Source organism: Neopsephotus bourkii, unplaced genomic scaffold (genome assembly GCF_033783945.1).
Source record: "Neopsephotus bourkii isolate Nb327-2 ecotype Australia unplaced genomic scaffold, CSIRO-AGI_Nbou_v1 NB_1780, whole genome shotgun sequence".
Classification (NCBI taxonomy): domain Eukaryota; kingdom Metazoa; phylum Chordata; class Aves; order Psittaciformes; family Psittacidae; genus Neopsephotus; species Neopsephotus bourkii.
Genome location: NW_026902254.1, coordinates 12,038,407 through 12,054,835, shown reverse-complemented (window position 1 = coordinate 12,054,835; position 16,429 = coordinate 12,038,407). Strand labels below are relative to the sequence as shown.

The 16,429-nt window shown below is 36.3% G+C and overlaps 1 protein-coding gene across 6 annotated transcripts in view; it reads right to left on the bottom strand.

Annotated features, from left to right (window-relative positions):
- WDR19 (WD repeat domain 19) overlaps positions 1-16,429 on the bottom strand; it is a 45,061-nt gene that overhangs the window by 27,545 nt on the left and 1,087 nt on the right. For 2 of the 6 annotated variants that reach the window (XR_009729470.1, XM_061379669.1), the window contains exons 2-14: positions 15,896-15,987; positions 15,746-15,811; positions 12,841-12,966; positions 9,945-10,060; positions 9,261-9,376; positions 8,159-8,239; positions 5,672-5,784; positions 4,256-4,429; positions 3,089-3,159; positions 2,140-2,312; positions 1,936-2,050; positions 1,107-1,213; positions 574-696 (exon numbers count right to left, since the gene is read on the bottom strand). Coding sequence is in view for 5 of the 6 variants with exons in the window: in XM_061379669.1 (XP_061235653.1) it covers positions 574-696; positions 1,107-1,213; positions 1,936-2,050; positions 2,140-2,312; positions 3,089-3,159; positions 4,256-4,429; positions 5,672-5,784; positions 8,159-8,239; positions 9,261-9,376; positions 9,945-10,060; positions 12,841-12,966; positions 15,746-15,811; positions 15,896-15,987 (1,473 nt within the window). In the remaining variant the exon portion in view is untranslated. Of the gene's footprint in view, positions 1-573; positions 697-1,106; positions 1,214-1,935; positions 2,051-2,139; positions 2,313-3,088; positions 3,160-4,255; positions 4,430-5,671; positions 5,785-8,158; positions 8,240-9,260; positions 9,377-9,944; positions 10,061-12,840; positions 12,967-15,745; positions 15,812-15,895; positions 15,988-16,429 lie in introns of those variants that run through there. The other 4 variants (XM_061379670.1, XM_061379671.1, XM_061379673.1 and 1 more) reach the window with 4 other exon arrangements.

Below are 16,429 nucleotides of genomic sequence, written 5' to 3'. Positions count from 1 at the left end.
TTACAATGCCAAATGTGCCCTGTATTCCCAGTACCAGAAAATACTCCTCATGCAGAGAAAAATCTCCAGAAAAATCCGTAAGCATGTTCACATCCTTCTTCAGCACCCCCCTAATTCCTATCTTTGTTGAATCACCTAAAAATAATTCTCTTCAGGAAAAGGCTTCTATAATAAGTAAAGTCTTCTATTTATGCTATCACACTTCTTTACCCCAGTACCTTTTTGTCCACATCTATCACATCACCACCAAATAAACAAATTTGCAAAGCAAGTGACATGTTTTTTCTTTTATCTGGAAGACATTTTGATTGCAACCCTTTCACTAATGCAATAGAATTAAATTCTGCTATTAAAATCAGTGCCTTGCAACAAACACTGGTAAAAGCAAAAGTTAATCTTCATGACAATGCACCTCATATAAATGCGACAGTAAAGGAACTTGAATGTAAATTTGACTATATTTGCATAAAGTTCTTGCATAGAAAATAATCCGTTGTAAACTTCTCAGAACCTTTTTTTTTTCCTAAAAGTATAGGTAATAATCCAAATAATTCAGACAGAAGCAATACTCACATCTGTACCATATATGAGGAAATCGCTAGTTAAAGCATGGCACAAAATCTGGTATTTATCATCATCTGCTGGGAAGAGTCGAGTTTCTCGTTCTTCTTGAGCATCCAAACCTTCACCTTCTATCTAATTACAAAGAACAGAATGACTTGAAAAACCCTACTGTTAACAATGAAGTATCATACTTTTGCCTGTAGCAAACTGTAAGGAAATGAGATTAATACAAACCTGCGCATCCCTCAGAACCCCAGCACCTGCTTCTGTCACATTCCCCCAGAGATTTTTTTAATTAAAAATTGTTAAACAGTTTATAAGGAAACATTTTTTCTTCACCTGTTTCAGACTAGGTTGTATTTCTGAAGTCTACAGGAAGTCACCTTTATATTTAATTAGCCAGCAAAAAATTCTAAGGAATTTTTATTTTTTTACCTCCATTAACAGATGAATTTTATTTCATTTTTTTTTAATTAAAACATTAACTTGTTCAGCTTAGATCAACTCATCACTTCAGCACTAAAAATTGCCAGAGCTCTTACCATATGCAACTGGACTTTACCCTCAAACAGAGCAGCCGCATAATCGGAATTAAGGTGCATACTTGCTACAGTCCCCAAGTACTCCACATCTTTAAGCTTTTTTACATCTAAGAAATTAAAACAGAAAATAAAAAGGTAAAAATATTTTATTTTGTATAGGTCTTCACTTGTCTAAATTTGCAGCTCAGTAGCCAGGTGTGAAAAACTCACAACTAAGCAGAGAGGGGATAGGTCACATGTAAACACTTTCTTCTTAGCAGTCAGAAAACTGGTTAGAAAGTTCAAAAAACTCTCTTCCTATGCAACTCTGACTAGTATTCTTACAGTTTTGATTAATGGAATATTAGTCAAAGAAGTTGATGCATAAAGAGGCAAGAAAACTTTAAATCCTCTGTCTAAAATTTGGACATAGCATAACCATTCTACTTTGCCCCATGCAAGCAACATGAACATCTACCAATTCACCAGTTTAAACCCTCTGATCATATAGTCCCCAAGTACTTTGACAAACTTCGTATTTAAAGACACTGTCCAATAATGTCTCAAAAGCCTTAAAGTCTTGCATTGGTTAACATGATCTGAAAAAAGAAAAAGGAAACATTCTACATTTTATTACCACTACCTTGAACCTGAAGTTTTATTTCTATTATTTACAATGTCTTGTCCTAACTGCTTCAGCCTGTGAATATCATTATCTGGTCCTAACAAGACTATATGGCAATTCAAGTTGTTATTGTACAATGTGTAATGTTCAGAACTCCTAAACACAACACCGAATTCATAAAACACAATGATGCAGTAATTTTTAAAGAACTAAATTTATGCTTACTGTTCTCTCCAAGTGCATAAAACCAAGCCCGATTGTTCATTCCTACAGCCAAATGATAAACACCAATAGCCACAAAACTTGGCTCTACTTCAACAGAGACTGTGACTGGTAGCTCCTGTAAGAAAACAAAACAAAACAATTTCCATCCACTACTAATACTTTACTAGTATCTAAATGAACTTTAAAAGGAAAAAGTTATCATACTCTCTCCACATGATTTACTATAGTAACTTCAAGAAGGGAAGTGAGGTATGCAATCCGTGTATTGCAAGCATCTCCAAGGATTGGAAGCTTTGTCAAGAAAACATGCAGGGATCCTATTCGTGAAGATACTGCCAACAACTGTCCATCATCTGTCCAAGCCAGCTTGTCTACGCCTAAAACATTCACAAGGTTTTGGGAGGAAAAAAAAAGAAATTAAAAAAAATCTTCTACTACTGAAACCAAGAAACAATTATTTTGCTTTAAGATGTGAAAACGGTAGGAATTCATACCTAGGAATATATGTACTAATGTACTCAAACATAACCAATTAACAGAACTCCAAGACCAACTGGAATCACTCAAACCAAACTCATAACATATTAATTTAGATTTTCCTAAGAGTGAAGAGTTGGCAATAACTGAAGTATTTATGGATACTACAGGAAGAGATAATAGTGGTATCTCATCACCCAAGAACAGAATCTTGTAAGAAAGTTCTGGAAGCCACAGGCACAAATTCTGTGTATCAGGATGAGAACAGACCAAATGTCTGTATGTCAGTAAAAGCACAAAATGTGCTTTTTGTGTGTCTGATGCTGAAAAGCACAAAAAAAACCCTAACCACCAAACAAACCCGTAAAGAAGCAGAAGCCAGTTAAGGAATTATTTTAGTAATCTAAATATACTGCATTACAGATTCGAAAAATGAATTGAATATTCTGAGAGCTGTACTTCTCTATACTTTGAACAGATAAAATAAAATACATCCCCATTTTTCTGTGTGTCACCTAACAAATACAAGCTGGGAAGGAAAGAATTTATGGTAAGTGCTATATTTACAGTTTTTTTCCTACAACAGTACTTTCATCCATGCAAACAGAGTCACCATCAAAATTCTGTTTTACCTGATTTATAATAATTTCTGTCCTCATGGAGACTGTTAACATACCTTTGTTTTCATCATCCAAGTTTATTATGGCATACATTTCTCTCAGGTCTGACAGGTCATGAATTTTAATGCTACAACAAAATAAACAGTCATTCTCACCAATTTAAATTTCAGTCATCATGAACTGGAAGAAAATCAAACAATCAAGACAGCCTAAATAGAGAGAAATTCAAAATGCCTTCTGTTTCTTGAAAAGCAACAGACACTCATTATTCTCCATCACCCTAAATAGTATATCACTATCACTGTACAAAAAGATTTGCTCAGAGAACCAAAATTTGAGGAAAAAGGCACAAATCCAACTCAAGAGAGCTTGGTAGCAGGAAACACACATGCTTAGCCCCTTTTGACCTGTTACAATACAGGTTAGGTTAGAAACACATTCTTTATGGACAAACATTGCTTGAAACACAGATGTAAAAATCTAGCTTTCAATACTGCCTCACATAAAAAGGGACAGAATAAGAGTTTACTTACGCTGTTATGTTACTCAATATGCTAAAGAACTCCTTAAAGAAATAACACTTATTGTACAACAGCTGAAGTGCTTGAACTTGCACCATGTTTTGCTCATAGTTGTACCAGTCTTGATATGCAAGTGTCATATGCAGAACCGAGGACAGACAGAACAGTGTGACTCCTACTACCATTCAGCTCTGTTTTTGCTAAAGAATTCAGGTATCACAGAAGCAGGGAGTAGCAGACAAGGAGCTAAAGGACCTACACTCCATCATATGCACAACCTATTTTGGGAAAACTCCACACTTTTTTTTCCTTAAATGCGTACACATTTATATGTTTGTCTAGACTGCAGGTAAGACCAAACACCAGGGAGGAAGATATCAACATACTCAGTACAGTTTTAAATGAATTGTTCTCCTATCGCTAAGCAGATGTTTATGTCCAATCAACTTTGTAGCCAAGTATCATAATAGAAAAAGAATCAAAAGGAATAACCTTTACTGTTGTGGTTAGTTACAATTGCAGAAATTCTGGCCAAAAAATAGCTTCTCCTAACTTTAGGCAGAGAGGTAGTTCCATGGAGCAGCTCCTCTCACCTTCTCTGCCTTGACTTCTTCAGGAGCCTTGGGAAGCCTAGCTTTAATGCCTAACAGCTACAGCTAAGTGAGATGAATTCCATTCTTCATGTATAAATCTACCACTTACCAATTGTCTCCACACGATGCAGCTTTGTTTAATGACTGTGATATAGCAACGCTGCTTAGATTATCCTTATGATTATGAGCTTGAAAGATTTCTTGACCTATCTCACGAATGTGTGTAGAGATTACTACAAAATACCCTCGTGAGAAACCAATCATAATGTAGCCGTCACCGTACCTGTTGCAAAAAAACCCAGCAATTAGGAAAAGAGATCTATTTATGCAGTATGCAAAATGCATTTTCTTTCAGACTACTGAGATAACTGTCAATGCCTCCCTTTAATAGGAAAAATAATAAATTTATATATATATATATATATATATATATGTAATGTAGAACACCACAGTATAAAATAGATTAAGGAAAAATCAACCAAAGATTCTTAAGGGAAAAAAAATCATGCTTGTGCCCAGAGTTCACTCTTCTACATCCTATAATGCCACTTCACTTTCATCAAGCTGCATACATGGCAGTTATGCCAGGAGAAAGATCTCTAGTATCTTTGTTGGAATAAGCATACCATAAGACAGAGACTTTCATTTCAATGTTCTGGCTGACTTATAACCATCAAAGCTATGTTAAAAATAGTAACAGCAGTCACTGTGCACTTAAGGCATATTACTGCAAAAACAGTGCACATACCAAAGCTACAATCTGTATTTGTGAATACATGGTCTGTTTACTTTTCATAGTGTCAAGTAGAAATAATGTGATTAAGGCAGAAATAGTTACAGCGTGTAAGGATGAATTCAAACAATATTTCATCGGCTTAGTTGCAAAGAAATCATTGCCTGTGAAACAGCCCAGGTATGCCTTGTTAGACATGTGGCCATGAATTAAGACGCATATAGCTACAGGTTTTCTTACACAGTTGTAGTGTAAAAGGATAAATGTCAATTACACATTAACCGAACTGGCACTAAAAGACATGGTGTCATGATTCAAAGATACAGAAAAAGCACAGTTGATTTTTCAGTGCAGAGTTGGAACTTCTAGCTTGGGATTTCTTCAAAGGACAATTATCAATTGGATTACATAGCAGGAAGGCTAGAAGAACTTTGCACAACTTGTAAATCAACAAGCTGGCTGAAGGATACAACCCCACCCCTAGATCTTTTGTTAGTTACCCTTCCAAAGAAAAAAAACCCTATAACCCCCTCAGTTTAAGCTACTCTCAAGATAGCAACAGTATCAATGTTCTAAAGCTGAGCATACCAACAGCAATTATATTTGAAAATACTGCTTTTATATAGCCATTGAACTGCCAGACTTGTATTTTGAAAAGAATTATTAAAAAGGCAACAATATATCCGAGAAAAATCCAGTGTATATGGTTTGATATCCAGCATTTATCAGAACTACGGGGAAAGTCTTCAGCTTGTTAACACCAGAATGCCTCATTACGTTAGTTCTGCTCACCATCTGTAGGATACAATACTGCCATAAGTCTGCTGAAATTTCAGATCAATCGGGTTATCAGGATCATTCAAATTAAAAAGAAAGAGTGTCTTCTTGCCGACCACTACACTTACCTGCCAATGAATGAAAGGAAAAATTAACTTGATAAGAATCACATCACTTTAAAATAAAGCCCTACATCTTCACTAAAAGACAAAATTTAGGACTTTTAATAATCCCTAAGAGTCCGAGGTATCTTAATTCTGAATCTTTATCAACAGTGAATGAGATTTTCAGGATAGTGTCTTTGTAAGCCACTGGTTCACAGACCTAAATGCAAGCCCAGCAGAACACACATCTCAAATTCAAGACTTTTCCCTACTGAAATATTAAGTCAACTCCATTTCTTCAGAGGAAAAGGCAGCAGTTGATATGGAGTTACCCTGTTGGACTACTCTCACTCTCACTACAATGTGGTTTTCGATCCACAGAATTTTTAACTGTGAGGTTGAAGGGAAGACTATCACAACACTGGTATCTCAAGTAATTTGATTAGATTTCAAAGACAGAAAGACAATTCCAAAAGAAACAGCCTGCTCAGTGTGTATTAAACATGCAGTATTTACAGTCTGATATAATTCTAAGTGACTGCATTTTATTTAAAGAATTCCATAGAGATGTTTGACATCATAGTGGAAGACAGAATGACCTTTGGGGTTTTTTTTTATTATTTTAGAAATTATTTTAGAGGAAGAAGGAGCAGCTTGTTTCACCTTATTCTTTGACAAAGATGCTCTGAAGGACTGTTTATAAATTTACTTTATGTTACCTGCTGTTCTAACTTTCCTTGTCTGAAAAACAGACAATGGTTTATTCCTAAAATAAGAGCTGGAAGAATGAAATACAACACTGGTATTTTTAAACTGAGAAAAAAGGCATGCGTTAACCTAAAATGCATTAATCCAGAATTACAAACTCAAATTCTGACCTATAATTCCCAATGTTACCTCAAATATAAAAAGTGCCTTTTGAAACAATTTGTTTATAATTCTACTGCAGCTTAATGGGTATTCAAGAAATATTACTTCTTGAATTATTCTATGAAATTACAAGAATTATGTTCTGTAGCAGGGCAAGATTTTAAGCCTAGTACTACTTATTTTGATCCAACTTGTTATTTTGTGTTTGTTTTTTTTGGTTTTAAGTCATAAGTAACTGCCTGGAAGTAACTGTTACTAAGCCAAGCCCTTTTCCATTGAATAACAGATACCAATATATAGACAATACCTAGATAGACAATAAATGTCATGTGGTTTAGAGCTGTTGACAGACCATCCAAGCACAAACACCAAGAACTACAGAAACACAGCATGTTCCCTAACATTCTACAGCAAACTTGGGAGCTGTAATAAAAAACCCTGGGAAGTCTAGGCTACTGTGTGCTCCAGAAAGCAGCAGAAGAAAGCGAGACTGAAGTCCTCGGTTCCTGCATTTTCAAAATACCTGTTAATTAAATTTCCCTAGGAAACAGAAAACATTTCACTCCATGCAAAGAGGCAAAAAATTACTACAGGTCTGTCAAAGTAAACATGGGAAAAAATTGGGGGTTTGACACCTATACTCTATACGAGAATTTAGTATGTTGCGTAAGTGCATAGATCTGGCCAAATTCTAACATAGTACCACCTTTCTATCCATGGATTTTCTTTTTTGTCTTGGTACTTCACTGCTTCATTTACTAACATGCTCTGCTAACAGTTATCATGACCCCATTTTTCTGTACTTCACCATTGACCAACCTGATGGACTTTGAATCATCCAAGAAGGATGATGGAGACAATAAAACTGTAGCCATTTAGGCATAGGCAGGAAAACACTCACACTAGAAGACTGCCACCGAGGCTTCTAGTCTAATTGATGATGAGGGATGCATAAGATGAAAACCTAGAGAGCAGGGTTCTTTTTCCAAAACTGGCAGCTGAAAATCAGCCCTCTGAAAGGCAGCATCTCTGCAATTTTGACAGTCCTGCTCCATTTTCACCTGCCATGTTTCATATACTGCTCTGTATTTATATTGTATGTATTTTTTTAAGTCCCTGCACACATCTCCATCTATTGTTAACTACCTGTCTTGGGTTCAGCTGTAGCAATTATTTTTCTCCTTCTTAGTAGCTGGTGCAGTGCTGTGTTTTCAACTTTAGTCTGAGAACAACGCTGATAACATACCCATGTTTTTAGTTGTTGCTAATGTTTACTCCGATCAAAGACTACAAAACTGCCCTGTTACCTGTCATACTGCTAACCACTGCACTTTTCATGAACACATCTTAATGAACAAAGGTGTATGGCTTTGCTTTAAAGGAAAGCTTTTGGGTAAAAAAAAAATCTTCCAACACCAGACTTTAAATAAAGGAGGAACAAACTGCTTCCTGGCCCATACTGGTTGTCAGCAGAAAACCTGAAACATCAGATGAACACTTTCAGCAGTATTTTGTATTGAATTCTTACTGTGCTTTCCCTGGTTGATACTCTTTCATCAGTCTTCATAACTGAGAACTGCATATCACTGGGATCTGAGCTTACTGAGGTCTGTAAGAAAGAAGTTCAGGTTGAGAAATCAACAGTTAAAATAGCAAATATTCATGATAAATACCTGCATTATTTCTGCATTCTGTTCATGCTAGTGTTAAGGATAGAGTTGTTACTGCATTTAGTATCAAAACTAAGAAAAAGTTGGAGAAAACACAACTTCCATTTGCATCATAATGACATGCTATCATGAATTCTGGGCCCCTCACTGCAAGAAAGACACGGAGGTGCTGGAGTGGGTCCAGAGAAGGGCAATGGAGCTGGTGAAGGGCCTGGAGCACAAGTCTTATGAGGAACAGATGAGGGACCTGGCAGATTTTAACCTGGAGAAGGCTCGAGGGGACTTCATCGCTCTCTACAGCTGCCTGAAAGGAGGATGAAGCCAGAAGGTGGCTGGTCTCTTCTCCCAGGTAGCAAGTGTTAGGACAAGAGGAAATGGCCTCAAGCTGTGCCAGGGGAGGTTTAGACTGGAGATTAAGAACAGTTTCTTCGGCAAAGCGTGGTCAGGCATTGCAACAGGCTGCCCAGGGCAGATGGAGTCACCATCCCTGGAAGTGTTCATAAACTTTACAGACAAGGCTGTAAGTGACATGATTTAGTTGCAGCCTTGGCAGTGCTGGGGAATGGTTGGACTTGATGATCTTGAAGGTATTCTACAACCTAGCTGATTCTATGCTAACAGTCATGTGAGAGCTGTCCAGCGCTGCTACAGCGGAAGTCAACTTAAGACTGCATTCATAGGATCCTCTTGTAAGACACAGAACAGCATCAGGGATGAGAGAAGTGCGGTCAGGCAAGATCACAGCAGAACTGCAGAGACGCTAATATCATAAATCAAGCTGCATAATACAGAGGCTCAGATGTTTAACTATGCCTTCATCCTGTGTGAGGTTTCCCAAAGGCTTCTTGTCCTTGAAAGCAGGAGTATTGAAAAGACATAAGCTCCCATCGGTCCCAGCTTTCTCAGGAACCATGAGTATTAATGTATGCCTTAAAATCGCATGGGGTTTATAAATATTACCTGTCTTATAGTATCCCCTTCCTGATTGCTTATAGTAATTATTTTGTCTTCACCGCCTAAAGCCAGAAGGTTTTCAGTACTCCAGCAACCACAAGTAATCCGCTTAGTGTGCTTGCCTGGAAAAGAAAGAAACCTATACAACACAAACGAACACAACCATCAAGAAAAGCTAGGATGGAAATATCCTCTACTTGGCCACCCAAACACAGATTGTCCGAATGCAAAATAACTTACAGGAGCAATTCCAAATTCGAGAGGGTTGGTTTTGTTTTTGTTTTTTTTAAATCTTCTACTCCCAGATGTAAGTCTTTTGACCTTACAGGAACTTGCACAGCCCCTGTTCTTCCATTTCCTTGCAGTAGATTTTTTGAGACTGTGCTATATCCTTAATCTTTCTGTCCAGAGGTACTCTATGCAGGTAAGGAAAACTAATTTGGCCACTCAAATTCTTTCCAAGAAAGATAACACAAGTTTCCTACGAGGCAGTATCAGGTGTGTGTATATATATTTTTAACTTATTATACTATAAAAATATTCTGGTAATTACAACAGAACAGAAGGTGCAAGTTGAATATGAATACATTTGTGACTTGCATGTTCATACACAGTACTAAAAAGGAATCTAAGTATATTAGTGAAATTCCACTTTCACATACATAAGCTTAGCTTCAAGCCAGCCCATACCAAGAACAGGAATCTTGCGAGAAGTCTGTCTGTTATATATAAGTAAGTTTCCCTTTGAGGTTCCAACAGCAAGTAAAGTTCCAACTCGAGACCATAGTAACAAAGACATCGCATCCCTAAAAGAAAAAAATTAGTTTCTATAATAAAGAGTCCTTTCATGTACCTGCATATAAAAACATCTGTATATTTGGTTTGATGTTTATGAAAACACACAGACCAAGCAGAAATTTTAAATTTAGCAAATGTTGTCTGCAAGTATTACAATTATTTAAGTGCACACAAAATAATGAAAGTAATAACAAGTTATATGAGGTAATGTAGTAAGACTTGTACAAATGGAAATGTGTCTGCAAACATTAATAGTCTTGAATGGAATCTCAGGTAATTTGGCCACATATGCAGTTTTTATAAACCACTCAGATATACCATGAAGGTAAGTGATATTTTCACTTTCAGCAGTACTTTTTTTTGTACTTCAGTAATCCTATGGATTCAGCCAACTCCAAGTGAACAGGTCTAATTATAGCCAATGTAATAAAGTCAGACATTTTAACTTTCAGAACTTTGAGTTTCAGATACAGCAAGTCCTATCTGGAGTATACTTAAGGATACTATACATCATGCTTTTAAAAGAGCCTCTTGAGCAAAAACAATTTTACTCATAATTTTATAATTAGTGCAGTTATTTCCATCGATAGCTCTCCCATCTTTTTAAACTTACTGTAAGCATGCAATAGCAATTTGAAACAAATTTCAGATATTAACTGATACATGAAATTACTGCCAGTATATATTAAGGTTTATGGGTGAGGGGGTTTGTTTGTGCTTTTCTAATTTCAAAAAGGACACCAGAAAAGCCTGATTATCACACCATTTATATAGCTTAGTGCTTATGCTTACTCTGCTTCAGCAATAACACTGTGACAAAAGGATTAGACACTTCAGTTGATATATACTCCTGTTTTAGGAGGATTATATTTGATATATAATCCTGTTTTAGCAGGACTGCCTCCAATAAGCAAGTTACAGAAAGATCATGAAGGAACTGCAGTAGCTGCATATTCCATTCTGGTAAGTACCTTCTATGCTCTTTTTTGCTTGCATACTGGCAAGTTACTCTTCCCCACAAAACATTTGTTCACACATGAAGAGATCTGTTCCTCCACACAATAAAACTGATACATACATCTTCATAAATTGCTTTCATTATATTAATAGCTATAGTTTAAAACTGATTTATTAAAAAAATACCCCCAAACCCCTACTTGGGAAAACAAAAAATTGTCAAAGTTTATGTATTTCACCACAAAATTATCAACAATAATCATTACATCTGTGCTAATAAGGAGTGTTGTTGATAATGTAATAACTAATAAACAGTAACAAATACATAATGGCTAATGAGTAATCCACAAATACATGAACAAGATATACATATAATGATATACATATAAAGATATACATAAAATTCATTAGACAGTAGGAAGAAGTAATCACTTTAAATATCTCATTTGTATGTGCACTCATTTGCTTGTTTTGAAACTGTTTTCTAACATGCGACTCAAAATTCTACCAACAATCTTCAAAACAGCTCAATTAAATCATGTATAGGCTGATAAGTCACTGTATTTTGTGCAAAGTGGCAATTCTTTTACTTTTTCAGGAGTGGAATAACTTGTATAGAAGTCATTTTTTGTTTCAGTACAGTTCAAATTCAGTTTCAACATACACACATAGGATACCAGGCTGTAACATATATAAATATCCCATAATCAAATATCCAGTATTTCAAATACATTTTAAAAAGCACAACTGTAACTGTTAATGGAAATATGGAATAATTCCATATTCCAGACATGGAGTTTTCAACCTAAAACCAGAAAAAAAACCCCACTCACCCTCATAGAAATCACCCACCCCCCCAAATTTTCCATCTGCAATTAGGGTTTTTCTTAATCTAATAGGTAAAACACTGCAATTTTGGTATCTTTGATTACCACCCCTCAAAACCCCAACAACAACAAAACAAAAAAAGCAAACAAAAAACCCAGCACCAAAACTCTGCCAAAAATATATATAAAGGAAATTTAGAAATGAAGGGTTAAATCAGAAAGAATGCTTGTTTCAACTCATGTAAATAAAATAGAAGCAGAATCCAAAATTAGCTGTTTCCCTACTCAGGTGAGTGTCCTAACAAACACGAGACATTAATTTCCTACAGGCAGAATGTTCATGTGGAATGCAATAGTTTAGTGGAACAGATTCAAAGAAATGAAAAGTTTAATTGTTAAACCCATCTTATTTGTTAATCCAGTGCTTGATTGTTATGTAAGTTTTGGAACAGTTTTAAGCCTAAGGCCAAATTTAGAAAGGTAGGGATTTGAACCTTACAGTAAGACCACCTCAGATATTTCCTCCCATCCTAGAACAGTCTATTTTCTGAATAGTATTTTAGCCACCTTATAAATCCAAGGGCAAAAAAATGCTAGCACCGCTAAAATCACTTCACTTACTTTAAAGCTCCATTTTACTTGTGTGAATACTTTGGAGAAAATGCAACTCGTGCAAATACACAAAAAATATACCCATCCTTGTTGCTACCAAATTGAAAGAACAGTGGAAACAGTGAAGAGAAGCTCTCTTGGGACTTCAGCACTGCTGACAATTAAAAAAGAAACAAAACCTCTACCAGACCTAAACCCCCACCCACCACAAACACTGCAAAACCAGCAGATCATATCAGAAAGAATTCAGCAATGAACTGTAGCATATTAGTTTAACAATATATGTGTTATGAGGACTCCGATAAGAAGATGATTTCTGCAATACATCCTCCACTTCAACAAGCCTCAGTGATCCAAGTCTTCAAATACATACCTTAAAAATAAAATCTTACCTCATTCCACTGTCTACTTGGCTTGTTTTGTTTGTGTTTGCATCCCACAGAAATATGGCACTAGATTTGTCTGTGATTATTGCTAAAGTATCTCCATCTTTGTCCCAGTCCATAGCAACACAGTTACTGAAGAAAAACCAAATAACTTTAACTAATCATGTTAAAATATGTTTGTAAGTTCACAGAAATAGCTAGAATTATTCAGCTTTAGTGCCTGTCCTTCCATTTGCCTCCCAAGCAAACCCATGACAGGTTGCAGATTTATCTGCAAAGTGTACTTTTATAGCAACCACATCCTTACTCAAATGCTATTGAAATGACAGGGGCTGAAAGGAATCCCACAGAAAAGACACTGCTACCCATATTCTAGTACTTGAAATACTGCCACCTTGATTTTCAAGAAACAGTGAAAACCTTTTGTAAGGTTCTATTTTGTTAGAGGCTATTCAGTTGTTGGGATTATTTCTGTCACAGTTCAAAAAGCACAATGAACTTGGACAAGAAACTCATGCAGAAACAGGAAAAAACACTACTTGCAAATAGTTGCCAGAAGAAAGAGGAGGGCAGACTTACCCACAAGTCTCTAGTGAATTGGAAACAGCGTTGTTTACAACAAGTATTTAAAGCACCATACACAGCAGTATAAGAACCTATGCCATCTGACACCACTCCTCTCTAGATAAGCAAGTTAATAGGTTAAAAAAGTCATCTCTCTGAAAAATGTCACTCTCATTACCACTCAAATGAAAACCCCTAACACAAGCAACTTCAGAAGTGCCCTACTGAAACATACATTGCTGTAAACTAATCCAGTATGCCTTCAGTTCCAGTTTCTCCTATCTTTTCAAAATCTCAGTGATTTACTCTAGAGACTAAGTATGGTGCATTTCCAAAATGCACCCATGAATACTTCACAGGCAATCAGAACATCAAGAGCAGGAAAAACAAGGACAAACATACCAAAAAAAAAAAAAAAAAAAAGAAAAAAAGAATAGGGAAAACCACAGGCTGCTAAACAAATTCTATCAGCATGATGGTAAGAAGATGCTTATAATATCAACTAGTATAGCAGAGAATATTTGACATTCTGAACTCCATTCTTACACAAGGAGAGATCCAGCAGTTAAAAACTACAGTTGGTTAACAGTTAACCAACGAATAAAGAAGCAAAGTCTGGCCTGAGGGGAAAAACCATATAAGAACATTGATTTCTTTAAACTACGTATTGCAAAAATTGGATTTTATTCTAATAGTAATAATTAGAGAATGAGAGAGGCTGGAAATAATCTAGGCAGAAGATTTGCTGGTGGGCCTCAAAAAGTCAGTGTTATTCAAACTACCATAAGCAGATGTTAATTATTTCAATAAGCTTTCATATATGTTTTTATTATACAAGTTCTCTGTCTTGCCATGAGAACGCAACATTATTGTAAAACTGGTTTAGATGTTATATGTTTCCCTGAAGGCAAGAGTCATCTTGTCCATCAATAAGGTAGTACTGTAAGGGTCTACCAGTAAGGTAAAAACCCCTTCCTTACCAACCCACATGATAGTAGAGGATCCCCAGTCCAACACAAGCTCTTCTAGGAGTTCACCTACTTACTCTATACAGCCTTCCTCATTTCCGTCAGTTTGCTAGAAACAGCATTTATCATACCTTGTGCAAAATACAGTGAAGAACGAAGTGGACTGTGTTACCAAGCAAAATACACTGACATAGCTAGCCCACATTATGAATGACTCCTAACCAGAACAGCAAGATGATGCAGGAGCTACAAGCAAGTCTGGTAAAGACAATAATAACTGTGTCTCTTGGTTTCCTGCAACGTGGCAACTACCATGAACTGCAAAAACTGGATTTCCAGAGAGGTCTTGGGGACCTACGTGATTCTGGCTCGTATCTACCAATGATACGGAAATATGTAAGTTACATTCTGGAAATGGAAGTCAGACTTCTAGATTAGAGACTTCAGATTTAAAGCCTTAATGGGAGTTTTTCATGAGTAAGGGCTCCACCTTAATAAAAAAGTACCAGGTTGTTTGAAATAAAATAAAAATCAAGAATCTGCACGAAGATTTAATCTAAGAGCAGGTAAAACACTAAAAAGAAATGAGTACACAAATGAAACTATTGCTACATCAGGTAGTAATGGTGCCCAATGAAAGTAGATTTATATAGGAAAATGGTATGATGACCAGATGTCACAGTGTTTGCACTCAGGGAGGTTTCCTCTGGGCCATACCTAGCCTGCCCCTATGGACTGACTGTTAGCAGCTAGGCTGCATCTTCCAAAGCACATGACTTAAATTTCACCTGAAAGAAATCTAGTTCATACACTCCCAACACCACTCTCTGTTGTGAATCAAAGTATGATAAACAGGAAGAACAGTTGAGATTCACTTCAGAAGTACAATCTGGATCTAGAGCAAAACTGCCAATATACAGTATACATTATGCCAGTGACATAAGCAAAAGCACTAAACCAAGAGGATATCTTTCTTCAGTGAGGCTGAATAACAAATTACTAGAAAACCAACAGTTGCAAGAATGCAGTTGCTATCAGCATGACATGGAGATATTGTTTACAACGTCATTATGTTCTTTCTTAATATGACGGACTTTTTTTCTCACATTTTAATGAAGTAGACTGAGTTTATTACTAATAAGGAGTGCTTTGGGTATAAGAATATGTTTTCTGACTATCCTTGATAGCTTACTATAAATTCAGCTTTTCCTGCCTCTGACTCCACACATGCTCATCAGTTTGTCTTCTTTTCCAGGGGTGTTCACCACAGATAGTATCTCTTCCAAAAAGTTCTCACATTGTACAAACAGCTTACCAGAAGAGAAGCCTTGTTAAAGAAAACAACAAAGAAAATAATTTAAACCCATTTTAGCACCTACCCTGATAAGCTGATTTCATTTCTCTTCTGACCATGACGATCAAAAATTTTCACAGCATGAGCACCTCTAAAAAAGGTAAACATAGAGAATAATTCCCTTTCTTCATCAGTGACTTCTATGGAGAAATGCAATAAATATTTGTAATCTTACCCTGTTAAAGCAAGGAAATTTCCCAAAGTTTTCTGCCAAGCAAACTGCACAGGGGAACCAGATGAAGCTTTTTCTAATAGGCTGAATACTTGCTGGGAGACAGAAAGAAGTGGGAAATTACACATCTTACAAATGTAAGCCTATAACAATAGTTCTAGCATGTTAGCAACTCTGAGTACTGTGAAAGGGAAAAAAAGACCAAAAACCCATAACAAAACCCCAAACACAACGCAACTTCCGGGTGGCTGTAATGCACCACAGTAGCAAAATTCCACGTAAAAATCTTTTGGTTTGTGCTGGAAAACCAAGATTTCCAATGCTGGGTCTAGTCTGCACTGAGAACTACTGAGACTATCACAACTAGCATTTTTTTTCCTTTCTCCTAGAGAATCATAAAAAAGCCTCGAAATACATCAGACTCCCCCTTCCTGTCCAAAGACCAGAATGTTAAGTTCTCTAAATTTCATGGAAAAGCCTGGGATCAGAAAGCATCCTCAGTGTGCAAACCACTGCAAGCTCAACATCGACTCCTTA